This window comes from Daphnia pulex, chromosome 11, assembly GCF_021134715.1.
Source record: "Daphnia pulex isolate KAP4 chromosome 11, ASM2113471v1".
NCBI lineage: Eukaryota > Metazoa > Arthropoda > Branchiopoda > Diplostraca > Daphniidae > Daphnia > Daphnia pulex.
The window spans coordinates 883,862-910,437 of NC_060027.1; the positions used below are offsets into that span (position 1 = coordinate 883,862).

At 37.8% G+C, this 26,576-nt stretch overlaps 8 protein-coding genes and 1 non-coding gene across 9 annotated transcripts; 5 read left to right on the forward strand and 4 right to left on the reverse strand.

The window, feature by feature from the left end:
* Nucleotides 1–1,523: 1,523 nt before the first annotated feature.
* LOC124207358 (SEC14-like protein 2) lies at nt 1,524–3,741 on the reverse strand. The gene is made up of 11 exons (XM_046604762.1): nt 3,545–3,741; nt 3,401–3,470; nt 3,264–3,307; nt 3,140–3,192; nt 2,999–3,066; nt 2,702–2,911; nt 2,547–2,627; nt 2,278–2,477; nt 2,071–2,216; nt 1,863–2,014; nt 1,524–1,798 (listed from the first exon to the last, which is right to left on the reverse strand). The coding sequence occupies exons 1-11, from the start codon at nt 3,590–3,592 to the stop codon at nt 1,680–1,682; spliced, it is 1,191 nt and encodes a 396-aa protein (XP_046460718.1). The 5' UTR covers nt 3,593–3,741; the 3' UTR covers nt 1,524–1,679.
* Nucleotides 1,705–10,317, forward strand: LOC124207351 (sphingomyelin phosphodiesterase 4-like). Its single transcript, XM_046604756.1, has 12 exons — nt 1,705–1,821; nt 7,184–7,264; nt 7,323–7,463; nt 7,539–7,697; nt 7,797–7,899; nt 7,963–8,188; nt 8,246–8,486; nt 8,544–8,665; nt 8,728–9,034; nt 9,095–9,496; nt 9,563–9,817; nt 9,887–10,317. Exons 2-12 carry the CDS (start codon nt 7,241–7,243, stop codon nt 10,250–10,252), a joined length of 2,346 nt encoding a protein of 781 aa, XP_046460712.1. The 5' UTR covers nt 1,705–1,821; nt 7,184–7,240; the 3' UTR covers nt 10,253–10,317.
* Nucleotides 4,197–6,371, reverse strand: LOC124207355 (SEC14-like protein 2). Its single transcript, XM_046604760.1, has 10 exons — nt 6,138–6,371; nt 5,968–6,037; nt 5,840–5,883; nt 5,718–5,770; nt 5,327–5,604; nt 5,166–5,246; nt 4,910–5,103; nt 4,701–4,846; nt 4,484–4,635; nt 4,197–4,424 (listed from the first exon to the last, which is right to left on the reverse strand). The coding sequence occupies exons 1-10, from the start codon at nt 6,258–6,260 to the stop codon at nt 4,297–4,299; spliced, it is 1,269 nt and encodes a 422-aa protein (XP_046460716.1). The 5' UTR covers nt 6,261–6,371; the 3' UTR covers nt 4,197–4,296.
* On the reverse strand, nt 10,254–13,601 carry LOC124207353 (solute carrier family 15 member 4-like). Its single transcript, XM_046604758.1, has 9 exons — nt 12,596–13,601; nt 11,885–12,509; nt 11,575–11,813; nt 11,435–11,509; nt 11,250–11,376; nt 11,100–11,181; nt 10,915–11,033; nt 10,601–10,847; nt 10,254–10,527 (listed from the first exon to the last, which is right to left on the reverse strand). The coding sequence occupies exons 1-9, from the start codon at nt 12,779–12,781 to the stop codon at nt 10,410–10,412; spliced, it is 1,818 nt and encodes a 605-aa protein (XP_046460714.1). The 5' UTR covers nt 12,782–13,601; the 3' UTR covers nt 10,254–10,409.
* On the forward strand, nt 13,248–13,338 carry Trnai-uau. The gene is given in 2 exon segments: nt 13,248–13,285; nt 13,303–13,338. It is a non-coding gene; the product is annotated as a tRNA-Ile (tRNA).
* Nucleotides 13,602–13,735: 134 nt separating the features above from the next.
* LOC124207354 (nucleolar complex protein 4 homolog B-like) lies at nt 13,736–15,793 on the reverse strand. The gene is made up of 8 exons (XM_046604759.1): nt 15,624–15,793; nt 15,238–15,552; nt 14,932–15,172; nt 14,682–14,873; nt 14,449–14,620; nt 14,226–14,389; nt 13,964–14,160; nt 13,736–13,897 (listed from the first exon to the last, which is right to left on the reverse strand). The coding sequence occupies exons 1-8, from the start codon at nt 15,762–15,764 to the stop codon at nt 13,778–13,780; spliced, it is 1,542 nt and encodes a 513-aa protein (XP_046460715.1). The 5' UTR covers nt 15,765–15,793; the 3' UTR covers nt 13,736–13,777.
* An 811-nt stretch (nt 15,794–16,604) lies between these two features.
* On the forward strand, nt 16,605–19,743 carry LOC124207357 (SEC14-like protein 2). Its single transcript, XM_046604761.1, has 9 exons — nt 16,605–16,792; nt 16,906–17,044; nt 17,652–17,721; nt 17,795–17,838; nt 17,903–18,242; nt 18,673–18,953; nt 19,031–19,170; nt 19,240–19,388; nt 19,452–19,743. Exons 2-9 carry the CDS (start codon nt 16,997–16,999, stop codon nt 19,586–19,588), a joined length of 1,209 nt encoding a protein of 402 aa, XP_046460717.1. The 5' UTR covers nt 16,605–16,792; nt 16,906–16,996; the 3' UTR covers nt 19,589–19,743.
* Nucleotides 19,744–19,858: 115 nt separating this feature from the next.
* On the forward strand, nt 19,859–22,218 carry LOC124207359 (SEC14-like protein 2). Its single transcript, XM_046604763.1, has 8 exons — nt 19,859–20,335; nt 20,411–20,480; nt 20,561–20,604; nt 20,689–21,028; nt 21,162–21,442; nt 21,502–21,644; nt 21,714–21,862; nt 21,930–22,218. The coding sequence occupies exons 1-8, from the start codon at nt 20,288–20,290 to the stop codon at nt 22,028–22,030; spliced, it is 1,176 nt and encodes a 391-aa protein (XP_046460719.1). The 5' UTR covers nt 19,859–20,287; the 3' UTR covers nt 22,031–22,218.
* Nucleotides 22,219–22,367: 149 nt separating this feature from the next.
* LOC124207361 (SEC14-like protein 2) lies at nt 22,368–24,945 on the forward strand. Its single transcript, XM_046604766.1, has 8 exons — nt 22,368–22,938; nt 23,214–23,283; nt 23,368–23,411; nt 23,489–23,828; nt 23,910–24,190; nt 24,250–24,389; nt 24,456–24,604; nt 24,669–24,945. The coding sequence occupies exons 1-8, from the start codon at nt 22,891–22,893 to the stop codon at nt 24,740–24,742; spliced, it is 1,146 nt and encodes a 381-aa protein (XP_046460722.1). The 5' UTR covers nt 22,368–22,890; the 3' UTR covers nt 24,743–24,945.
* Nucleotides 24,946–26,576: the final 1,631 nt, after the last annotated feature.

Genomic DNA, 26,576 nt, shown 5'->3' on the forward strand with positions numbered 1-26,576 from the left:
TTCGTGGAAAAAATGTTTTCTTCTCAGATCACGTGATAAGGTGAATCATGCGAAATTTAATGCCAGTCGCATCATTCGTAAATGGTTGGCAAGTAAAAGTTATTTTTTTTTCTGCAGCTTATAAATAATTTTGTTTAGATTAAAAATTAAAAACAAAAATAGGCTTAGCATAAAACAAAATTCTGTGTGATCTGACAACCACTTACTTAAAACGAAATTAAATTCCAGATTGGCGCCACTTTGTAGCAGACAATTTACACATGGCGAATTGAATCCATTGTGGCATGGTCGTAACAAATAAACAGGGGAACAGCAGTTTGTTTCGTTCTCTAGTGCTATCGTCTCACATCGTTTCAGAATCTAAGTTATCTTAGAAACTTCGGCAAAGGTATAAGTTATTGGTTGATTTTCAATTTCCTAGAAAGGTAAATTAGCACCTAGCAATTGCAAAGGTGCTTTCATGCAATTCTTTGTTGAACCATAAGGGAATTTATAGGCAAAAATTTGAACTGTTATTTTGTGTTCTAAGGTTTTCTGTGGGAACAAGCTACAAATAGAAACCAGCCTTCGAATATCTAGAATTCTAGAGGTTTCTCTGTAGTAACAAATCTAAAATGTAGTTGAATACTTTTTATTTCTTCGTTCCCCACAGCAGAGTTGATACTTAACATCCAATGTTAGGCCATTCATTTCTTCGATTTCATCACAGTATAACATTTTATGTATTAATAGGTTAGTAAGGTTAAAAAGACGTTTAAGGTTAGCTCGAGACACGTGAGGCACGTTCCCAGCTCTCTCCGCCAACTTATCTTTATATCCTTAAAAGGCGACTGAAACGTTTTGCAATTCATTTTCAGATTGATCTTCCATCAGTTTCTTCCTTTCCAAAAACGTTCTGTGCTGCCGTCCTCGCTCGGCCAGCAACCCGGTGTGGTCATTGTTCTGATCTCACCGTCACGTTTTCCTGGATGTCACGAGATCTTTTCCATTTTCGATGGCATAGTCAGGTGCAGCACATTCCCAAGGGCTAAAATGGGTTGTTCATTCCTCTGTTACGAACTCAAAAAACCCAGAAGAGAGAAAGCTACTCACGACGTAGAATGTTTGCTCTGACCAACGACTAATATAGTTACGCACTATGGCATGATAATGGTATGGCCACCCCGCCACCCGAATCGTATGTGTATTGGCAGAAGATATGAAGATCGACCTCGGACCCCGGCAGCCAGCCAGACACATGTCCTCCATTTCTATTGTATAATATTCCATGTTCACCATCTTTATGTTTATGCAAATAGGACTTTTTTTCCCCGCTCGACGGATGTTTATGCAAATAGGACTTTTTTTCCCCGCTCGACGGCACTTGATGACCTTCACGTTTCGTCACGTTTTGCTGGCTAATCTCTTAGAGATGGCTAAGACACTCTAGATCCTAGAATTTCGGTTTTTAAAACATCGTCAGCCTTGATATTGTAATAGTTTTCAATTGCATTATTTCATTAAACTAACGTTACGTTGCTTTCTTCTTATTTAGATTGGCAGTGTATGGGAACTCAGCAGTGGCGTTGGTTAGTAGTATTACCTACCATTTCAAGTTCCATATACCAACATTACATTTGAGCTACAGTTCACAAATTACAGGTAAATTCAATTAAGTCTAATTCCATGCCGAACTCTAATTATTTCTGATTAAATTCTTCAAAGGGCACGACGCTTGCAGAGGGCAGATCGACGACGACGCGATACCAAACCTTTTTGGAGCGGAGGTAACTGTAGCTGTTGTCAAATTCCAGGACATCTGCAGCCATTGGAGTAAATCATGTAAGTCATTATTCAATTATTCAATCTATCTAGTAAGTTACAGAGTACTGGGCGGACACAAACAACATCGCCCTCTTCCATCATCAAATGGCTTTGAACTCTTTCGTTTGTGATGATATCCACCCTATCTCCATTTCTCTCCACATAGTAGACGCTAAATCCAATATCGCTGTCCTCGGTCATGAATTCCCACCTGTAAAAATGTTAGTTCCGATAGGCTGTTAGGCATTTTAATCGGTTCGTCAATACCTGAGTACTGAATTCGCTTGAATGATTTTGTATTCCAGCTTCTTTTTGCTACTACTCGACACAGTCATTGACGTCATTTCCGGTTTAACGGTTGGTTTAACCGTTTCCATGTAATAAGACTGTGGTACTTCCCCTCCCAAACTAATCTGTTAGATAGTCAGTGTTAGATTATTTGTAGAATTCAAACTGAAAATTGGGGTCGCAAACTTTGCCGGAGCATTTGGGATCGCCATTCGAATCGGTCATCGTTCCACCGTAATGCACAGGTAGTTGGTCTGCGTCAATTTCTTTCAGCAAAGCGGCCGTCCATTCACTTTTGTCAAAGCCAAAGATGCTTATCTTGTCGAGCGTTACCGGATGTAGAAAGGGCTTCACCATGTTAAAAACAAGGGTGAAGATTTTGGGAGCTTAAGTAACAATAAGTAGGCGATTAAAATAAAGTCCGCATAGAATTTGATGAGGGGCTGAAAATTCACCATTGATGATGATGGTCTTTCGTAGATTTTCAGGGTAATTAGACTCGGAAATCTTGATCCCTTCTATACCAACTTCTCTGACTTTTGCATTCGATCGCAATTCAAGTAAATATAAGATGGTAAATTTATTACGGCAAGAAAGTTGTACAACTTACATGGCTTGTAACCCATTTGCCTCATGGACAATCCCTCCATATCGATGACAATCGTTTGACAGGTGACAGGTTTTCCGGCGTGTTCCGAATTTTTCTTCATTTGTACGATTCCCATTTCCGATAAGTAGCAAACGTAGCGCACATAATCGCGCTTGCTGACCGATTGCAGCATTCCTCTCCAGTCCGCTTGTCCGAATGACACAATCCATACTAAAAAATCAAATCGAATCGTTGCGAGTTTAAATCAAGTTGTTATGCAAATCGAGGTACTTTGACGTTCAAGTGACGATTATGTACCTGGACAGTATAACTTGTCGTAGCCTATTATTCCCATGGGGTAGTACTTGACAAGAACCGTTGGTGGTCTAAAGTGACGAGGAAAATGAATTACAATTTAGCTTATCAAGGAAAAAGTTAAACTGCATCTTTTCTACTCACTCCCACTGATCTTTGAGTTCGTCGATGCGATTCGCCAGACGCCACTGAACTGACTGTAATTGTAAACACAAATCGTGTATTAATTTGCTAGATTTATTTGTCGCTCAATTAAAATTCAGCTCACGTGTCTCAGCATTTTCTCTGCTTGATCGAGGTCGAAATTTCGTGCTATCGATGGTAAATGAAGTTAATCGCAGTTGGGTTGGGTACGTTTGATGTTTGAATATCTAAATAAGGTGACAAGGTAAATGGGAAACTTACCAACTAGCCATTTGAGGATGTAGTCTTCACTCGGGTCGGGAAGTTTGCAGTCTTTTACATTTTCTTTAAACTATAAAGCAGATGTGAAATTACAAACGCACGTACGTTTCCAGCTTTTATCTCCGTCCTTTTAGATTTATATACCTGATCAAATGTAACCCGTTGCGCTTCACTTAGTTGGGACACAATCATTTTGTTGCGGGACTGAAAATGAACTTTTTAGAGTGATGGTTGCTTTCTTTCTGTCTATGCCTGTTATTGAGGCTAAATTCTTTATTCGTTGATTACCCCAAGGATCTTTTTATGACGTAAGGAGTCACATAAATCCAAGATAACAAGGCGAAAAATAGTAACAAGCTTACAAAACAGAGGAAGATTTGGGCGGAGATCAACTGCCCTTCATTTTTCGTTTCATTTGATTATCTTAAAACTCGAATTAGACATTGTCAAAGTGTGGCCGTCTGACCGGGCTATCTATTGTTATTTATGGAACAGTTAGGTAACATCAACACCCCATCGTCCATAGCAAGCTGCAAGCTACGGTTCAATAGGTCGTTGTCGCTACACCCGCGTTTAGAATGTTACTAGCCAATGCAATTGATGATTGGCTATTATCGGGCTCAAATTTCAAATTCAAGCTATTAATAGACACAGCAAACGTTATCTTTTCAATCAAATAAGAGCAAATGGTTAAGTCAGTTTATCGTATGGCCCATTTTACACCTATAATCTCACTCACCCATGCCTGTATATTAAAGATGCCCTTGGTTTCTCACACCAGCTTTTTAAAGTTCAATTAATCAAGCGTGCCAAGTATATTTAAACCCTATTTTCGGTACTCTGTAATGTGCAACCGCAAAATTAGCGATTTATTTATACAGGTACGATGAACAGCATTATGTGTGCGTAGTAGATTCCCCTTCGAATTCTTGGGTCGGCGATGTCGGGATAAGGTCTATCACGACGCGATACCAAACGTTCTTTGAGCGGATGTAACTGTAGCTATTGTCAAATTCCATTATATCTAGGCCCAAAAGACAAATGAGTTTTATGCGAATGACTTTGACATCTATTTTTACTTACAAGTCCCCACACGGGTGCAATTAATTTCGCCTACTTCCATCATCAAATGACTTTGAATTTTTTCTGGCGTCACGAGATAACCCTTTTCTCCGTTCGCCTTCAAATAATAAATGCTAAATCCAATATCGGCTTCCTCAGTCATGAATTCCCATCTGTTGGATTCAAATCCCAGACGTTAACAAAATCCAAAATAAGTTAATCGAGTTACTTTACATACTTGAGCAATGAATTTGTTGTAGCAATTTGAAATTCTAGTTTCTTTTTGTTTCCTTTTGACACCAATAGTGACGTCATGTAACTCTTCGTTGATGGCTTGACAACTTTTAGATAGTTACTTTTTGGCACTTCTCCTCCAATGGTAAACTATTAAAATGCAAAAGAAATTAAAGATTGCAGCAGTACAATTATATTGATAAGAAAACTTACTTTACTGGGATCGCTAGCTTTCAAGTCAGTCAAAGTTCCACCGTATTGAGCCGGTAATTGGTCGGCATCGATTTCCTTTAATAAGGCAGCGCTCCACTCTTTTTTATCAAAACCGAAGATGTTGATCTTGTCTAAAGTCATTTGATGTAGGAAGGGCTTCACAATGGAAAACACCATGGTAAATAATTTAGGAGCTAATGAGAAAGCACCGTGAACAAAGTCAAGTTAACTTAGGCCTGTTTTAGAGGAAATTTACCATTGATGATAAAAGCCTTTCGAATGACTTCGGGGTAGTTTGCTTCGAGTACTTTTATGGCTTCAAGGCCAATATCTCGAACTTTAAACAGTTCAACGAGAAAAAAAAATGTTGCTACAATTTTACTAAGACATTTTAATATGTTTTGCTTTTCTACTCACGTGGCCGGTGAGCGATCTGCTTCATTGATAGCCCCTCCATATCTATGATGAAAGTTGAAGAGGTGATTGGTCTTTGGGCGAGTTGAGAGCATTTTCTAAATTCTTCCGATCCTTGTTCCGCTATGTAACAGACATAACGCAGAAAATCGCGTTTGTTGACTGAATGCAAAAGTCCTCTCCAATCTGCTTGACCGAAGCCTTTTATCCACAATGGGTTGTAGCATTTATCGTGACCAACTACTTTCATAGGATAGTACTCAAGTAGGACTTTTGGTGGTCTAGATTGCAAATGAACAAGTTGAGAATGAATAACTTGTTCGCTTGTAATTATTGACGTTATTGGTAATTACAAACGTAAAGTTTTAATAATTTCACGAACGGATAAACTCACTTCCACTTGTGCAACATTCCGTCGATGCTGTTCTCTTCGCGCCATTCTAAAGACTAACCAAAAGATACTCTCAGTTATCACTCAGTCTATAAAAGTAATCGTAGCAACATCGACAAACTTACGCGTCTCAGCATTTTCTCGGACTGAGTGACGTCAAAATTTCTAGCTGTTGAATACAGTAAAATGAATTAAATCTTTTTTGTCCCGACCCGTCCATTAGAATGTAAAGGAAAGATGAGAAACATTTTACCAACGAGCCATGTTAATAGATATTCGTCACTTGGGTCAGCCAATTTGCAGTCTTCCACGTTTCCTTTAAACTGATAAAAAGAAGCTTTTTCTTTATGTAACTATGAGATGCGAGTTTTCTCCATCTCAAATTTGTTCGAAATTATTCTATAGAGCAGCCAACGACTATACCTGTTTTAAAGCAATCCGCTGTGAATCATTCAGTTGGGATAAAATCATTTTCCTGTTGGAACTGAAAATCGACGTCTGCAGTTTCACACAGTTTCTTTTTGACTGCAGCTGTTGGAAAAACATGTGGTTGGTCGTACGGGTAAGAGGTCGCACAATGTGATGAAGAATATTCTTGTTTTCTTTTCGATGTCGGTATCAACATTCATAGCAGATAAGAGCAGACCATCGACAAAAAAATAAAGATTCTCTGTAGACGTTCGACAAAACATTGAAGTAGAAAATAACACAGCAGCAGGCTTCTCTTATCGCTCGTATATACTCAAATGAAGGTTTTCTTAGAAAAAATGTACGTAGCTGTAGTGGCATAATTAAAGGAAAAGCGCGTTAATTCTTTTCAATGTTGAACGTTTAGTGGCTTGTTTTTATTTGTTAACTGAAAAATCAGCAAGCACATTATTACGGGGTTACAAAAATAGTGTGAATGACCCTTCAGTTCCTCGTCAGCGATGTGTTAACGTAAACAGATAAGACCGCATTGCCGCAAGACGAAACAAAAGTTGAAAAATCATATTTGACTACATATATTTGATTTTATACGGCAAGTACTGACTGGCAACAATCTACAACTTATGCAATCAAATAAGAAACTGAGAGATGGCAAATTGATTCATATAAATCAAATTATCCCCGGAAACATCGATTAATAGTTTAGCTTAATCTTGCGATTGCCGGTTGGTGGTTGAAAGGATTTCGTTTCCAAGACTAATAGTATAATCGGATGCAACTTCCTTTTTAAAATTCTTGTTAATGGCAGATATTCAAGTTGCAGCTGTGCTGGCTAAGAAATTTCCTTTCATAAGGAAAAGAGACATGTATCTTTTTATAAATCCATCATTGGACTATCCCCTATTCGAGATAATTGTTTACAACGTTTTTCTAACAGTGTGTATGTGTGTGTTAATATAACGGCACATCTAATCGTAATAATAATAACCGCAAAGATTTTAACAGTTTTTTATTTTTTTATTTATTTGAAAAAACACTAGATGGCATTCTATTCTAAAGACGTCTGCTGGTCGTAATCTGGCAGTTCAAAAAGAAACATGTCTCTTCAGTTGCCGGCAATAGTAAGAATTCTTTCAAGTTTAAATCTTGTATACAATATAAAGTCATATTCTGTCCTAGGTTCGGCTTACAAATGCTGCGAAAACAACGGTGTACCATTGGTGCGAAGAAGTTGGCAGAATTGTTGATGAATACGGCGTGAAGGAACTGCAGAATGTGTTGCCCTTGATTACGGACACCCTTTTTGAACTGCACATTCAGGTATATTCTTCATTGTGTTTTAGTTTAAAGAAGAATTCTTTAACATGAGTATAATGTCTATTTCTTGCTTTGCAGTCAGGATGGAGTTTGAGAACCTTGACTAAAGCCAATAATCCCCGTGATTTTGATGTTGTGGCTCACTTGCTTTCTCCTAGAGGACCTGTAATACATCTTTGCTACAAGCTACTTGGGGACAGCACTGTCAAATATGAATTCCCACTTAGTTACATACCGGTAAATCATTTAAAATCTGTTAAATCATTTAAAATCTGTTAAATCATTTAAAATCTGTTAAATCATTGATGCCGAAATCTGCTATTACAAAATCTCAAGGTTGCGACTCGGCATCTGCTTGAGGAGGGAGTGTTGCCCTCATTTTATGTGGGAAAGCTACAGTATCATCCCCATCTTAGAGTACCCTCATCCCTCGTTCTAAGTATTTACAAAATTATTATTTCTTCAAAACTGTGGTCTTGATTATCAGACTTACTTTTTTTAGACTCATTTGAATACTACATAATGCACTTTTTGTACTACCTCGTCAATCCAAGTCTTCAAAAATATGCCACAACTTCTTGTGGGAGTGATTCTGTTTACTTTACTATACTGGAGGAGTACTTGCAGTACTTTTTACCTTTAAGTGGATGTGATCCAGAAATGATCCCAGTACCATCTCAGGTATCTCCATATGGTTCCCCAGTTTATTCAACTCCTCCAAAACCAAGGTATTCAGAAAAAAAACATGAACTAAGATTCTTAGAATTAATCTAAGCACTACACAGATTCGAGACTTCGGCAAGACAGATGACTCCTTCGTTGCTCAAGAAATCCTCTCTCACACCAAGTAGTAGTGGAGCTGGGGCCAGTTCACTAACAGCTGAGAGAACTTCGCATCACGACGCATGGCGTACAATGATGATATTGCAGGCGATCAACGAATTGTGGTTAAGTCACGTAACGTCAAAAGAAAATTCAAATTTACAAGCCGGAAGTTCTCCTAGAAGTCAAATCAATGTTCTTCAGGTTTGACAAACGTTTTATTAATTGCTATAATTTTTAATTTAACCTTCAACTTTCCAGGCTGTGGTTTTCCTTCCCAGCTTAGATCATTTGAGAGCTGTAAGAGTACTGATAAAGCATCTCCATTACTTTTCAAATAGCGTGGGACCTAATATTATATCCGGAGTGGATGAGTTAAAGAGGTAACTCAACTCTTTGTTGTCTCTTGGTAATTATCGCAATTTTTAATATCATTTGTCTACAGAACGGTGTGGACCTATTTTCAGAAAAAGCTGTACGTTTTCCTACGACATACTCTTGAGCATTGGCCCCTGGACGCCTCATTCCGTCTTTTTCTGGAAACTTGGTTAAGTTACATTCAGCCATGGCGGTATGTCTCCAACGCACCGAAAGTAAACGACAACGATAAAGTCGTTGATTGGAAATGGCAAAATTTCGTTGCCGAAAATCTTCTTTTCTACACCCTCTTTCTACAAAAAGTCATCCTGAGGTTTTTACGAGTCGAACTTTCATCGCCGAAAAATTGCTTGATGCTCTACAGAATTTCCAAAGTAAACATTGACATAGCGTACTCTAATAACTGGATTTAACAACTCTTTTATTAAATGCAGGTTTACTCTCAGAGAAACCTCAAAGAAATGATTTCCGTGGCAGAGCGGTCATTGAACGAGGGGCTTTCAGCGTCTAAAAGTGGCAGCAGTTCGCATGTCGCCGTGAGCGTCCGTCAATACATCAATGATTTGGAAAATCCATCGTTCAATTATCTGCCAGTCTTTGGACAAGAGACCACACTACAGATCCGAACCATTTTGGCATGTTCGGCGAGAGTTAAATCAAATCTTAGGTTAGCGACACTACCTGTGACTCTCGGGAAGAAACAGAGCACCTTTTCTCGGTTATGCGATTGGCTCATGATATCTGGGTCCACCACTTCAGACGAGAATGGAGAAGACATAAAAAAGGCGTTAAATCACTTGGAACAATCGTCTGCCCAGCTCGCCGCTTTCTTTGACGTAAGTTGAAGTCTTTCAAGTCTTCATTCGTCCTTCTATTCAGCTCAACTAAAAATTCGCTTTTAGGTGGAAATCCCTTCCGAACCTGAACCCGATTCTGTACTTCAAACATCATATGGAAGTCCATCCGTTTTCCGGACGCCTGTTCGTGGATTACAAGATTCGGCTTCTGGAACATCGATGTTAGGATCCCCTCTCAGTCCTCAAAAACGCTATGATTTGACATACGGTGGTAATCCGGACACACAACCCATCCGCAGCTATGAAATCGCATTCCTCGTCCGCATATTTAATCAAATTTGTAGCAACATTAATGAAAAGGTATTCGTTTTCAAAGGGAAAAAATTAGCAAAGAAAAATTAGATTGAAACTACGTTTACGTTTGTTTAGTTCGGACCAGAGCTGGAACAGTCGTACGATCGACCAGATTTCGTCGGGCGGGTTGTTCGGCAGTTATTGGTTCCACCGACTACTTATCAAGAGGTGGTGAAACACTACGGAACTCCGAGAAATATCCAGAAGCGCTTAGGTCCGCGTGTGTGTCTTCGAAAGCTTGCAAATCAACAGGTTGTCGGTTACACATTGGGCGTGTTCATTTTGGCATATTCTTTTGGGTGGCCTCCCGAGATTCTGTTGCTGTTGCTGGCATCTTGTGTGTGTGCTGTTATATTTGTTCGAGCTTCTTTAGAGACTTGGCGAGAATCTGGCGGCCGTATTTCTATCGACGCCGAAGATTCTTATGCAGATCGCTATTGAATTCGTCTTTTGTAACTGTTTAAATCACAGATCCATTTCATCCCATACACGAAATTACAATTAAATGAGAGTACGTGGGCTTCATGTTATAGTTGCGCTTAACATAATAACAATAACGGAACGAGAGAAAACGTCCAATTGCGTAGAAATTTTGACTTTAGGTCACTGGCGGTGCTGGGATGGACGAATTTTCAATAGCTTGATAATATTCACTGTGTAATGCACTGGCTCCAAGAGTTTCTTCTAGGTGAGCATCTCGGCGAGGCGGTTCCCACCTAAACGAACAAATCACTTCTAAAGTATTGCATTTTCTCTTAAAATATCTATAGATAATAATAAATTGCTAACCTTAAATACATTACTAATCCAGATATGATAACGACTGCTGACTGAATGATGGCGAGAAGGTAAAAAAAGTAATCCAAATGGCCTTGATTGAAGTGAACTTCGCTTCGAATCCAGCCCAACTGTAGAGAACGTGTTATTTGGACAAGCAGAACACCAAGAAAGGATCCTAGTCCCTCAATTGCTGAATAAAGCCCTAGTACGATTCCTTGGAAAGACCTTGGAGCTGTCGTGTAAGCATATTCTAGTCCTAAGATTTGTACATGTGATAATTCATTAGCACATAGATGTTGGTGAAAGAAATAAGATCAACTAACCTGCGACTCCTGCGAAGACTTCAGCGGTCCCGATCAAACAATATTGAGGTATTTGGTACAAAATGGACATGGCACTTGCGTTATAGTTAGTATTACTAATAATTTGGTTGATTGAATTCCTGCAGGATCCAATGAAACGTGTAAGTGATGAGGCAATTTCTGATGAAGAATAGATGATTTCATACCCTTGGTTCCAGATTTCCAAACGAAAATGTTCCACGACAGCTGCCACGATAACAGCAAGTAAGCTTATTAACATTCCCACGACTACAGCGGATTTAGAAAATAAATATAGTAAAATGATGAAATACTATTTTTTTTAAGTAGTGTTGTACCTATACGACATAAAGGAGCCGTTGTTATATTATTTTTGTCCAGAATAGGATAGATAACGAAGTTGAGAAGAGGAATTAGGAACAAAACGAACGCTTCATCACAGAGTGTCAACCATGCGGCAGGAATCTGTTACCAACTTGAATTGCATTAATCAGAAGGTAAAATCATGTTTGATCATTATTACCTGAAAGTCAGGGTTATAAGTTCCGTTAAGATGAAGATTCATGTGAAGTCCCTGAGCTTGAAAGCTGGTTGACATCTGTGAAAAAAGAACATAAACTTTTGACCACTTAATATAAGTAAATTTAATTTATTTACTATTACCTGAAAATAGACCAACCAATAAGGCAGCAGGACAAAGATGAAAATCATTGTTTTTGAAAAAGACTTCACATCTTCGACCGTGGTATCATGAAAAGATCCTCCATGAGAAACTTTGGCGCGATCGACCCAAGATGATCCAGTAAGAGAAGCAAGGGCGACGGGCTGTTGAGATTGTCGTCTAAACATAGGAGAACCCTGAACGCTGTCTCGTTTCTTGCAGGTATTGTAAAATGCTTCACCTATACTTCGTAAATGCAATAGGAAATATCGTTTTGTAATTAGCAAGGGTAAAAGTTAAGTGAAAACGTACCTAAGATGCGAAAGACATTGATAATCACCGAGTTCCCAGGGCGATGCACTATATAGAAACCCTTTCCAGCGCAGAAAATGATAAGAGAGGCACATAAGGCAGTAGTAGCAATGAGATACGAAATGAAAAATCCATCTTCCAGATTTTGTTCCACGTATGCCAAAACCCCGATTCCAATCAATCCGCCAATGTTAATGCACCAATAATATGCATTGAAAAATTGTCTGACAGCATTGTCTCCTCCTGCCCTTACTTGTTCTGCCCCGAAGGGTGGAACATTAGCTCTTAGGAATCCAACTCCAAAACCAATCAAAACCAGAATAATGTAAACATGGACAGAACAGGGGTGTGATTCTTTTCCCAGAATTAGCCAGTGAAATTTGGTATTTGTAACAAGACTGTCATTTTCAGACTTCCAGTCACAGCCCATTGATGTTAATCCATTGATGGAAAGTGCTGTTAACAAGGCGTAGCCTATGATGTAGACGAAAAATCCTAGTGTGATAGCCCAGTATCGTCCAATTAAGGAATCTGACAGCCAGCCACCGATAGGGGAACAAATGCAAGATACTCCGTGAATAACAAACACAGCAGTTAGGGCTTCAATGGGCTCCCACGACTGAAACTGAAAGACAAGTTTTTTTTTTTTTTTTTTTTTAAATTTCACCTCTAATTCAAAATAAATTTTGTTTTAAATGTACATCTAAATACCTCAGGTTGTCCTTTGTTGAGAAAGAGAAAAAGATTCATAACAACTGCAAAATATGCCAGTCTTTCCAACGTAACCGAGAAAAGAATTAACAGTCCACTTTTTTGAGCACGTAAGGGGTCCCATGGTAGAATGAACATTGGGTTGCATGGTGGATCTAGAAGAAGTGGCCTAACTTCGCCTTCCATAATTTTTAATTTCTTGCGCTTGTGTGACAATCCATTGGACAGTCGATCGGGAGCTCACCACTTCGACCGATGACAGATACAAACAAACCATAGAGTGCAGACGACGTGAAATGACAGAAAGGAAATGTGCCTACGGCTACAAAATCTGCTTTCACATTTTTCTTAATGGGATCTTTTCTATGCAAAATTTTATTTTAGTTTTACTAAACAACATGTTTTGTTTTAATACCCAACGACGTAGTGTTTAAGTAAAACGGGTATCATATTGGAGATTTTGAGACACCCACACACAGGCAGTCTAGGCAGCATACAATCTTAATCCACTGTTTTCTTAAGTTGACTGTAGTGTCTTTGTTTATGTCTAACCTTTCACTTAGCCGTTCAACACTGGAATGCTGAAGTGAAAGTAAATCTGTCCGGAAAAGAATTTCACGGTACTGTACGTTAGTTTGCTCTTCGTATCTAGGCCCTAGTGGCGCAATTGGTTAGCGCACGGTACTTATATGACAGTACTCTATGCTATGCCGTGGTTGTGAGTTCGAGCCTCACCTAGGGCAACCCTTTTTCTATTAGTTTTTGTGGTTTAATTGTTAAGAATTTACGACATTCAGTGTTCACTTACTAGTTCGTACACGAATTCCATTTCCTTGCGCTCCAATGTCCAGATGATGACATCCTGACCCTACTCTAACATATTCACACTAAGGACTAACCATTATTATCTCACGGTTTGGGTTTCCAAGTAGCTTAACTGTGATGCGTCCCAAACCAATCTGAACCGTTGGAGCTTAACTTACTTTCCCAACTGACACGCACAACTACTTTCTGACCGTACTGAATAAAGGTTTTCGTGAGTAACATAAATAGGTCAATCGAAAATCTATTGGTGTTACGAAAACCACGTAAAACCCAGACTAGGCCATCCAAATTGTAGATTTATTGGACAAAGACAAATTGTGACGGAAATTATTTTTATTCCAATGTTAAAGAGACATTTCACAATTCAAAATAAGCTGAAAGCTTTTCGTGTTTCACACAGGCAAACTTGGTTGGTTTTTCGAAGTTGATCGGAATATCGTCTGTGGGGTATTTACGCTTTAACTCTTTCTCCAACAGCTGCAGAAAGATTCAAAATACTTGCATAAGATAACGGTATTAGAATAATCGTTATTGAACACTCACATCTTCCAAAGTAGTTTCCAAATCTTGGTTAACATCCCATTCAAGTTTCGGCAGGTCTCGATCAATAAATTTAGCTGTATTTGCTATCTCTGGCAATACGTGAGACTGCAAGGTTTTAATTTCCCATAAAGAACTTTCAGTTGCTTTGCAAGCATTCAAATCCGTTTCACTCATTATGTATGGGTCATCAGTTATGTCTATGTTTTCAAAATAATTCGACGTAAATACCAAGCGGAATACGTGAAATTACAAAAATTAATACCTTTTTGATCTTCTGGACGATGCATTAATCGTACAAGTCCACGATGTCTAATCATCAAGTTGCCTACAAAGTGTAGAAGTAGTATTACGATGTTCGCTGGAGCAATCAGCGCCAATCGGGACAAGCGCTTTGCGAAGGCTGCAGCTATATATTCTGGAATATGTCTAAAGTTGAATCAATGTTAATCAAACGAACCACACAAACAGGAAGTAAATAATATTACGTTGATGTCATAAACAAATCCAAAAGGTAAAAAAATCGCGCGCGATATTTGACGAAAAGCACTCCTGGTTCTAAGAGGGCGTACAATTTGGTGTAAAAGTCAGGATATTCTAAGTTATGGCTTTGCATCAGTAGGAAGACTCCGTGAAGAGCAAGAATGCTTACAGCTCCGCCTATAAAATCGAAACATGTATAGTCAACCACCAAGCATTTAACTGAAATTTCCATTCTCACCAATTCGGTACGACTCCATTAGAAAATCTGTGAGTAACAAAGGTTTATCTAAATGCGGAAGAACTTTTTCCGGCAGAATTACAAGCACTCGTTTGTACAGACTGGGAGTCAGAGGATGTTTTAACAGTTGCTGCCAAATGATACTGAAGAACTGTTTGGCTCGTCCGTAATTCCACTTGAAATGGTTTTTATCTAGGTAAGAAAATTTTTATCATTCAGTATTAAAATAATGAAATTTGTCTGATGTTACTGGAACAAAAAAGTTTGGTTTTTTCTTCCTCCTTGGGAGGAGTATTGTGCAATGTAATGTGTTCCAAAATATGAATGAGGTTCTTGAGAAATTTTTCATCAACATTGCTTTTGCCTTTCAGTATTTTCGCTAAGACACGAAGAAGATGAAACAAAATGTCCTCATACTCCATGAATTCCTGAAAGCGAGTGAGTAATGGAGTAGCTTCCTTTTCAAGACTGAGCATGTGCAACATTAGCTTCTGTAATTAGAAAAGAATTAATGTAAACAAGTTTTTAATTGTTACAATTGTTTTCTCAAACATACCTCTAGGAACTCATGAGGAAACATATGCTCCCTTCCTTCAGGCAATTTGGGAAGGGGATGCTGACCTTCTGCTTGAAAAAGATGCATGAGATGAACAAGAGAAAGTTCTTGAAGACTGATTTGCTCTGCAGCAATAAGTTTGAAGAGCCGATCTTGAAATTCTTGATATCTCTCTCTGCTCCATTCTCTGACTTTTTTATCTGCATCTGTTTCCAATACTGGGCCTTGCTCAGACAGAGAACCATTTGCAATGAAATGGCAAAAAATTTTATCCAAAGCTTTGATACTGGCTTTGACTACGGCACTCTCATCACTCTAAGAGATCCAACGTGGAAATGTTGCATTGTTTCAATCACGTGTTATTGACATTTTTAAAAACAAAATACCTCTAGATTGGATTGGATGTCGATGATGTTATTGATGTTTTTACGGCTTTGGATGACTTCTTTAGTTTGAAGTTTAATGCTATCAAATATTTCTCGTTGATTTTGTTTGGACTCACGTTTTCGTGTTGACGGGGCCGCCATTTTCAAAATGTGCTGTTGCCAGTCTTCTATTTTCAGCTTTTTGCAAGATTTGCGCGCACGGAATTATTTTAGAGGGGGAGTGGATTTTCCATTTTTTTTTGCCATTATTATTTTAATTAATCGCATTTTTGATTAAACATTCGCTTTATAGAAAAGTCCTTTTACGAAGTTTTAAGTTGAAAATTACAAATTATTTTATCCTTTTTTTTTGTTTTTAGATCTTAACGGTGAGCGTGATCGACCTGAATAAAAAAACTGTCGACCTACTTGACCATCCCTCAATATTTATTTGTGTGTCGTAATACTTTTTAAATTAAGCTGAATATAAAATTTGATAAAATGTGCCAGTGACAGCAACTAGACGCCAGTGGCAACGTACCAATTTCGCAAATTGTATGTCAATTATTTTCAATCAAGTTTCTGGCAACCTTGATTATTTCATTCTTACATTGATGTAGTCTCTGATTTTGCTCTGATCTAGTGATCTAGTGATCCACTTTTCACGGTAATCGCAAGGAAAAATCGCACAGATTGTGTTTAATTTATCAACCTGTTTGGGGGTTCACCATCTGTGAGTGTCATCATGACTCAACAAGAATCTTAAAGCTGATGAGGTCGTCTAGACACTTTGTTTCCTTTGATGTAAGTAAAAATAACAGAATACCTATTTGTACCAAACAAGAATTGTTATCCAACAGCTCTACCACGCTCCCCCCTAGAGTTTCTTAAGGGGTGAACGAACACTAGTTTTACCCAAGAATTTGGTCGTAGCCCTCCGGGCTCACCTATACCTGTTATTAGGACAAGCTGGCTGCTGTTGGCCAGGCCATACAGGTGTTTTCTTACTTCAGCCTCTCTTCAGTAGAAAAGAAACAGTTCGTAGTACGTTCGTCTTCATTCACGACGTGTCTGACGATTGTCCTTGATATTGTAACATATCAGGTTCGGCCTTCACACTACATTGTAAAGTGCCAACAGTCTCGCACGTTGTTATTTTCTCGAGTTAATCTTTGGATCGTGACATACAAGTTCGTTGAACTTACGTCTCAGTTATTGCATTTTGCACAAGTCTCGTGTCCAAAACATTGGTAGGAAATAACAGTTTTGCAAACTAAACAATAGGTCTGTTATTCATTTCCAGATCTGAAAAAAAAACAGGAAGTGTTAATAGAAACGCCTGGCAGATTAGATACACGAGTTCTTCCACACCAGTGTTGCTACTTTTTCACGAGATGAATGTCGACCAGCTCAACGACGACCAGAAAACTGTGTTAAAACAGGTATGTTACATTTTTACTTTTTCTTTCCATATATTTTAGCATCTAGGAAATTTGCACGATACCTTCAGAACAGGTTTCTGAATTAGTTGTCTACGAATTTCTGATTGAATAAGATGATATTAATGAAAATGCGGTCAAAAGTATTTTGAACCCAGAGGCAGTTACCTACATTTCGCTTCCTGAATCTTCCCGTCTCCGCTATCCCGAGGCTCTCAAATCATTACGCACGAACTCATTCGATTTCCCTACTACGAGAGCTATTTTGCATGTGTTGAATTTAGTCAAATTTTAAAAGCACTTTCTACTCAAAACTTACACTTGTTTCTAGTTTTACAACTTTTCTTCGGAGATTTATGTCGTGCCATAAAATCATAAACCGTTACGTCGTTACCTTGTTAGTTTACTTTAAGCTTTTTTTCTTTATTCACCATCGTGTTTGAAAATGATGATACACCTGTTCGTCTTTCAGAAAACCCCCAAAGTGAATTAGAGCCCAGATTATTGCGCAATATAGTTACAAGTCACTCTTGTTTACTGTTGTTGATTAGTTTGCGCAGACTGTTGGTTCTGTTACCTGTTATTGACTTTTACATTAAATTCCCGGCAGTTTCGCGAGGCGGTGAAAGACTGCAAATTACCTGAATCGGACGATGTCTACCTTCTACGATGGCTCGTCGGTATCGTCTGAAGTTTATGCAGATTTTTTCCGGATTGGTTTAACCCGTTATTTCCTTTTTTTTTTAAATCTAGCGCGGGATTTTGATTTGGCCAAGTCGGAAAAGATGCTCCGTAATGTAAGTGCTTTGATATTTTAGCCGATTACTTTTTGTGTTAATACTTTGTTTGTTTTATAAATAGTCAATGGAATGGCGTCGCAAGTACAAAGTGGACACGATTCTACAGGAATACAAGTCACCGGAAGTTCTGACCAAATATTTCGCCTCTGGTTACACGGGTGTGGATAAGTTGAACAGCTACACGGTGGTTGTTCGATACGGGATGATGGATTTGAAGGGCATCCTGCTATCAGCTAAGAAGAGGGACTATTTGATGCACGTTATTGAAATAGTGGAGAGAACCTTCTTAACGGTTAGAAATAATCCCAAGAAGTTTAAGAAGTCCCCCGATTCGATTGCCCAATCTACCGTAATATTTGATATGGCCGGATTCTCAATGCGCCATGTCACCTTCAAACCAGGTACTGTACCGGTACATTTCCTAACTTTAACCGTAGCCAAAGGGGAAATTTTTCACTACTAGAAACTTTTTGCCATGCCTATTAGCTATTTTTAGGTAACAGCTGTTAGGTACTTAGGTAGTATTACGATGACACTGTGTTCTATTCCGGGAGAAAGTTTGATGCTGCATTTCTTCCATTTGCTTGCTATATTCGGTACATCGGGTGCGGTGATAAAGTAAAACCCGCTGTCGGCTTTCCCCGGCCAAAATAAAAGACAAGCGATAGAAATTGAACAATTGCAAGAAACCCCAAATTTGGACCATTGCCTTTTATATCTGTGGCACACGTATTAGAGCACGATATTCGTGGGGAAAATGTTCTTTCGTTATTATTTAGGTCGGTGTTAGTACGAATTAGTGACGTTTGCCATTTTTCTGGTTTTCCGTAGCGCTGGATACGGCCATTCAACTGGTCCAGTTGTACGAAGGAAACTACCCGGAATTGCTCCGCCGTGTGTACGTGATTAATGCCCCAAAGATCTTCTCCGTCCTGTTCTCTATGCTGAAACCTTTCATGCACGAGAAAACCAAAAACAAGATTCAGATCTACAGCCACGATGCGAAACAATGGAAAGCGGCCATTCTAGAAGATTTCGATCCTGAAGAGTTACCTGCCTGCTACGGTGGAACTAAGACTGATCCCGATGGAAATCCTAACTGCATTACAATGGCAAGTTCTTTTCACTCTCCTATTTTTCAAATTTCAAATTATTTTCGTGAAAACTAATTCATTTATCTTAATATCAGGTCAATATGGGAGGAGAAGTTCCTAGGTCGTATTATCTCAACGGGAAATGTAATATTTCCGATAAGAAGCCCTTATCAATTTGCAGTGGATCGAAGGAGAAATTAGAATTTGAAATCACGCAAGCTGGCTCCGTCCTAAAGTAAACTGGATTTTAAAATTGTGCAAAATGGCAAAATGATATTCCAGTTTATTACCTTTCTTATCTCAGATGGGATTTCCATTCCGAGGAAAGCGATATCGCTTTTGCCATTTATCGGAAACAAGGAAGCGAGTTGATTTCCATCGTCCCTCATGATCGAGTGGATTGTCACATGTCACCGGAAGAGGGAGAAATCTTTTGCGACTACGTTGGCGTCTGTAAGTCAACTGTTTGATTATCTAACCTTATTTATCCTATATCTAATTGATGTTTTCCCAAAGATGTCGTCGAATTCGACAACAGCTTTAGCTATTTGCGCTCAAAGAAGATTTGGTATTCGATCACGATTGAATCGTCGAAACCAGTTTGTCAGAATGGCAACAACTTGGATTATTTAGATGCAGAAATCTGCAACTGAATCAATAATGCGTTTGCCCGTTTAGATATCAAGGGCCATAATTTTGTTACTGATTAAAAAACAAACAAAACAGGAAAAACTTTATAACCCCCCCAATAGATAAATATTTTTGTTATCATAGACGTTTTTGGGTCTTAATAAATATTTAAAAAGTTTTTTTACCGCAATGTATAACAATCACATGATTTATAATTACTTGAAGCTTGTGCATTGAGTTTGAGTGCATATGTTTCCCTTCAAGTTAGGTCAAAATAGCCACAAGTGTTAAAAAAAGGAGGAAATTTCAAAATCAGTTAACAGTTTCAAAGCAATTGTTTTCTTCAGGTAAGTAAAAAAAAATGCTTTTCTCTTCCAGATTCAGCTTGCTCTTGCTATTGTTGTCTATATTTAAGTTAAGATTATCCTTATCTTATTCATATGTTTCAAGGGCTATTTTTATTAATTATTTTTTTTTTTTTTGTTCATGTGTTGTTACAAGCATCTTATCGATGACACCGACAGAGATACCACATATCTCTCTCGACCTTCAGAACGTTCGCGGAGGCACTGCAATAAAATGCTGTTGTCGTTGGGCCTGTATTTCACCTGTAACAGTTATGAAATTCAGTTCTTGATTAAAAACTTTGTAGGGCGATTAATACTTCATAATCCGATCTTCCATTTAAAAGATTCGTCAATCGGAAATAGCATATTTGCAAAATGGACCTAAATCAACTCAGCGATGAGCAGAAAACCATTTTCAAACAGGTAATATTCTGACTTTCTATTCTGAAATTATTTTATAATGCTTTAATAGAGCCAAAATTTTGTAATTCCGCACAGTTTCGCGAGGCGATTAAGGATTGCAAATTACCGGAATCTGACGACACTTATCTTTTGAGATGGCTCGTAGGTAATGCCACGAAGTCCAGAAAATTATACTTTTTATTTATTGGTTGTAAGTCATGACCCATTTTCTATTTTTATTTACAGCGCGTGATTTTGATTTGGTCAAATCTGAAAAAATGCTCCGAAATGTAAGTGAAAACTGAAACGTAATTTTTAATCAATATTTTTGGCAAGCACTATTTATTAATGTTTTAAATTTTTTCACCTATCAGTCGCTGGATTGGCGCCGCAAAAATAAAATCGACTTATTGACAGATAGCTACCAGTCACCGGAAGTGTTGACCAAATACTTTTCTTCCGGGCACTTGGGGGTGGATAAGTTTAAAAGTTACTTGATTCTTTTCCGATTCGGAATTTCAGATATGAAAGGCATTATGCATTCATCCAAGAAGAAAGATTGTGTATTGCACATAACTCAAATCCTCGAAAAAAATTTCTTAATGGTTAGAAACGATCCATCGAAGTACAAGCGTTCACCCGATGCAATTGCCCAGACATGTGCTATTATAGACTTGGAAGGATTCTCCATGAGCCACGTCACGTACAAACCAGGTATAGTATTTAAGATAAACAGAAAAGAATGTAATAAATAATGGTGTGCCAACAGAACCGACGATGTTTGGCAGTTTGCTCTCTCTTTGAAAGCCTTAATAATCTGCTAAATCATTTTTTTTTATTTCTTTAGCGATAGATGCGGTCATTCAGTGTGTCCAGATGTACGAAGCCAACTATCCGGAATTGCTTCGGCGTGTTTTTATAATTAATGCGCCAAAGATTTTTTCAATTCTCTATTCCATCGTGACACCTTTTATACACCAACGAACGAGGGATAAAATTCAAGTCTACGGCCACGATTCCAAGCAATGGAAGGCGGCCCTTCTGGCAGACATTGATCCCGATCAGCTTCCTGTTTCTTACGGAGGAACTATGACCGATCCTGATGGAAACCCAAACTGCATAACTAAGGCATTTCATTTTATAACTAATCAATTTCAACCAATGACCTAACCTTCTGTAAAACGCAGGCCAATATGGGCGGAGTAGTTCCGAAATCTTATTATTTCAGCGGCAATAAACCAGACGTTGGAAACAAGAAATCTTTGTCGATCTCAAGAGGATCAAAAGAACAACTGGAATTCCAAGTTAATCAAGCATCTTCTATTTTAAAGTAAATTTTCGTTTTTAAATTTTTACGAATGCAAAATTACAACATTAAACTTATTTACTGTAATAAAAGGTGGGATTTCCATTCAGAAGAGAGCGATATCGGCTTTGCAGTTTATCGTAAAGAAGGAAGCGAATTAATTCCTGTTGTTCCACCTGAACGTGTGGACTGTCATTTGTCAGCGGAAGAGGGAGAAATCCCTTGTGACTCTACCGGTGTCTGTAAGTCAACTATTTCATTATCTACATTAGCATGTCGTTATTACATTTAGTTATCTATTTCATAAAGATGTCGTCGAATTCGACAACAGCTTCAGCTACCTGCGCTCGAAGAAGATTTGGTATTCAATTTCGATTGAATCGATGAAATTAACCAGTTGGTCAGAATGAAAACAACTTGGACTTCTTATATGCATAAATTTGGAACCGAGTCAATTATGCCATTGACATTTCGGCTATCGTAGAAAATTCGCCCGTCAATTGATTGAACTGCAGTTCTAGTTTTCAAACAAATTTTTGACTGAAATTTGGTTGTCGCTACAACACGTTCTCTGCTTATTAAACGGCTGTAATGTTTACTATGCCCAGACTAGATTTGACTTACAGTAACGAAACTTGTAACCACCCATTCAAAAAAAAAAAAAAAAAAAAAAAAATAATAATAATAATAATAATTATTATTATTATTATTATCATCTAATAACCAGTTTCTTTCACTTTGCTACAGGGAGGGGAGGGGGTCGAACCCGAGGTCCTTTTGAAAACAAGTTTCTTGTTTTCCTCAGGGTCAGAAGTAGATTTCCTCGTTGAAACATCCTTTTTTTTAGTAGTTGAAAAGAAACTGTAGCCTAAACTTGTAGTGCGCTGGCCCTTCTCTGATGTAAAGTTGACTCGTTTATTATTGGTTTGTTTATTATCTGTTATTTTTAACCAAGAGTGTTGCCCAGCTTCCCTCTTCCGCCGTAATCGGAGATACTACGTATCTCTCTCGACCTTCAAAACGTTCTCGTTGACAGTGATAATCTAACGCGCTAGTGTCACTGTTCTACGAAACTATTTAACGTAAACTACAACGCAACACAGTTTGAGCGCATCACAAAAACGTACGTGTGCTAAACATTTGCAGCTACTTACCATCCAACCTTTAGACATTGTGATTTCAAATTGAAAGTTCTAAACAAAGAAGGTGTAGAAAAAGAGTTCTCGAAAGTTGGAAATATAGATTCGTCACATTTGATTACTTTTACAAGATGGAAATGAACCAACTCAACGATGAGCAGAAAGCTGTTTTCAAACAGGTAATATTCCGACTTTTCATCCACGTATTTTCATTTTGTCTATTGAGAGCATCAACACGCAAAACAGGTTGAACCAGTGCTCGCATTAAGGAGCTTCAAGCGAACAAAACAAAAAATGTGTGAAAATGGTTAAAGCGGTCGGTTCACCAAACTCCCCAAAAAGTAGATGGAATTTTTGAATCTAACGTATTGCAATCGAAATTGACATCCATTTTCGCACTAACTGAGCTAGCTAAAATTCTTATAAATGTTTGGTTCGAATTTATTCCGTACAGTTTCGCGCGTCGATTCAAGATTGCCAATTACCGGAATCGGCCGACACTTATCTTTTGAGATGGCTAGTTGGTAACGTTATGAAAAATAAAGTTAACAGATGTTTATCATGAATTATAAGTGACACCTTTTTTTTCAATTTCTTATTCTATATAGCTCGTAATTTCGATTTGGCAAAAGCTGAAAACATGCTCCGTAATGTAAGTGAAAAATAATCATTGTCGAATTCTTTGATTTTTAATTTGGCAATTAATTATTTACCTTTTTCACCACAAAGTCTTTGGATTGGCGCCGCAAATATAGAGTTGACTTATTGAATGACGGCTATCAATCGCCGGACGTGTTGACCAAATACTTTGCTGCTGGGCATTTGGGTGTGGACAAGTTGAAAAGTAACTTGCTACTTATCCGATACGGAATGATAGACATCAAAGGGGTGTTGCTTTCGTCCAAGAAGAAAGACTATGTAATGCACGTAGTCCAAATAGTCGAGAAAACTTTAGCAATGTTTAGAAAGGATCCAATGAAGTACAAGCGTTCACCCGATGCCATTTCCCAGGCATCTGTTATTGTAGACTTGGAAGGGTTCTCCATGAATCACGTGACATTTAAACCCGGTATAGTATTTCACAATATTTGTTTGTTCAAACAAATAATTTGCTTGTTTATTTTTCTCCGATTTCCGTACGTTTCCGTAGCGCTGGATACGGCCATTCAGTTGGTCCAGATGTACGAAGCCAACTATCCGGAATTGCTCCGGCGTGTTTTTATAATCAATGCGCCCAAGATTTTTTCAATTCTCTATTCCATTGTGCTACCTTTTATGCACGAACGAACGAGGAATAAAATTCAAATCTTCAGTCACGATGCAAAACAGTGGAAGGCGGCCCTTTTGGCAGACATTGATCCCGATCAGCTTCCTGCTTCTTACGGAGGAACTATGACCGATCCTGATGGAAACCCAAACTGCATAACTAAAGTAATTAATTTTTTAAGTAAGAAATTTCAACTGCTGGCTAAATGGACTGTAACATGCAGGTCAATATGGGCGGAGTAGTTCCCAACTCGTATTATTTCAACTGCAAGCCAGATACTAGAAATAAAAAGCCTTTGTCGATCTCAAGGGGATCGAAAGAACAGTTGGAATTTCAAGTTAATCAAGCTGCCACTGTCCTGAGGTAAACTTTCATTCTTTTGTAAAGAGAGTGCACAACTAAAAAGTTAGGTAATTATATTTTAAAAAGATGGGATTTCCATTCGGAAGACAGCGATATCGCTTTTGCCGTGTATCGCAAACAAGGAAGCGAATTGATTCCGGTGGTCCCATACGATCGCGTGGATTGCGACTTGTCGGCTGAGGAGGGAGCAATTGATTGTTATGACACCGGTGTCTGTAAGTGTAAACTATTTGATTGGATGTTATTGTTTGTACACCGATCTTTAATTTTCTTTATCAGATATCGTGGAATTCGACAACAGTTTCAGTTACTTCCGCTCAAAGAAGATTTGGTATTCCATTACGATTGAATAGTAAAAGACAACAGTGGAATTTGACACTGACACGGATTTGATATAATCCGTTAGAATTCTATAGTAAAAAATAGTAACGTGTTCATTAACAGAGTTCATTAACAGAGTTTACTTCCAGATGCCTAGTAAAAACATAGATATGAATCGTAACTAACCTGCGGGACTTTTAACTCGTTAAAATAGAGTTACAGGTGGTATATGTTATCATGTTCTTTATCCATAGTTTATCCGGTTAAAGTCTATTTTAGCCGACCAAAACCTTACTTAATTCTACTTTATTTTTACTTTATTATACTTAATTTTTTCCTTAATTCTCAATTATTACTACACACTCACTTAATTTACACTTTACTTCACTTCACTTCACTTTACTTTACTTCACTTTACTTAAATACGAGAAATTTCACGTACAACCTCTCTGTTCCCTACCGTGTAGCAGACTGGCATCCTGTCAATATTATTAAAACACTGTTGCCAAAAATTCATAATTAATACATAATAGTGAAATATTATTTATTTTATTTATTTTCACATCGAAGCAATGTCGATTAGCACTGTGGTATAGCACTGGATTACAAATTCATAGCTCAGTGGTTCAAATCCGAGATAAGGTGAAATATATAAATTAAATTTTATTTTATTTTAAAGTAAGGGTCAATCAAGATTTACTTTACTTTTTTTTTTAACGTTATATTATTTTATACTTCTTTATTATGAAGTTCATTGTGCCATATAAATACAGCTTTATTCAAATTATTACAGTTCACTTTATTATGATATAACTGTAAATGTTATTAAAACATTTTGCGTATCGAGGAAGTGTCGATTAGCGCTGTGGCATAGCACTAGAATTCTAACATAATGGTTGGTGGTTCAAATCCACGATCGATGAAAGTAGCATCAAATCATTATAAACTTTACTGTATTAATAACAACTTGTAAGTGGCAATCAAGTTGTTACTTTATATTACTATACTTTATTATTCATATAAAGGTCATGGAACTTTACTATATTATATCATGATGAAGATACTTTACTTTACTTTACTTTATTATGATTTTGACGTTTCATGTATACTTATAAGATAAAGTAAAGTATAGTAGGTTAGGTTAGGTTAGGTTAGGTTAGGTTATAATAAGTATAATATGGCTGAAAAATTTCGATGTTTTTTGGCTGTTTTCGTTAACAAATCATTTAGCGTAAAAAGCGTAAGTTGAAATGGTGGGCTTTTGGGGGACAATCTGGATAAAAATAAAAAAAAGGGGGGGTTGGGGGGGTCTCCCCCCCACAAAAAAAACATTTTTACTGCGATTCATTGCCAAACACTGCACATTGATAAAAAATTTACTTTCATATTTAAGTTTATCATGTGTTGCGTGGAAAACTTATCAAATAAAATTTTAATATTCAAAGTATAAGTATGGCTCAAATTGTGATGCATGCAACGTCTGAGAATTTCCGTAGCAGACGACACCTGAATTAGTTTGATTTTTGACGGTGGTAGTGCAACATCTCAGGAATTAGACGGGCGTATTTTGACTAGACTTTTTGTAGCTAATAACGACTCAGAAGTGTATCACAGATTGTTCGTGAAACCAAAAACTCGCCATCTTAACTGCAGAATTTGGGATTTGCTTTTACGAAGAAATCATGTTGATTCCTTAATAAGGGACATAGAGTTGTGCTGTTAAGTTCGTTTTGTATTGCGGCAATTGGATTACCTTTAAGTAAATAAAGTAAGTGGTATTTTTACTTTACCTATCTAATTCACTTTGCTTTACTTAATCTAGATAAGTAACTAAGCGGGAATAAGCCCGAGCATACCGTAAAAATA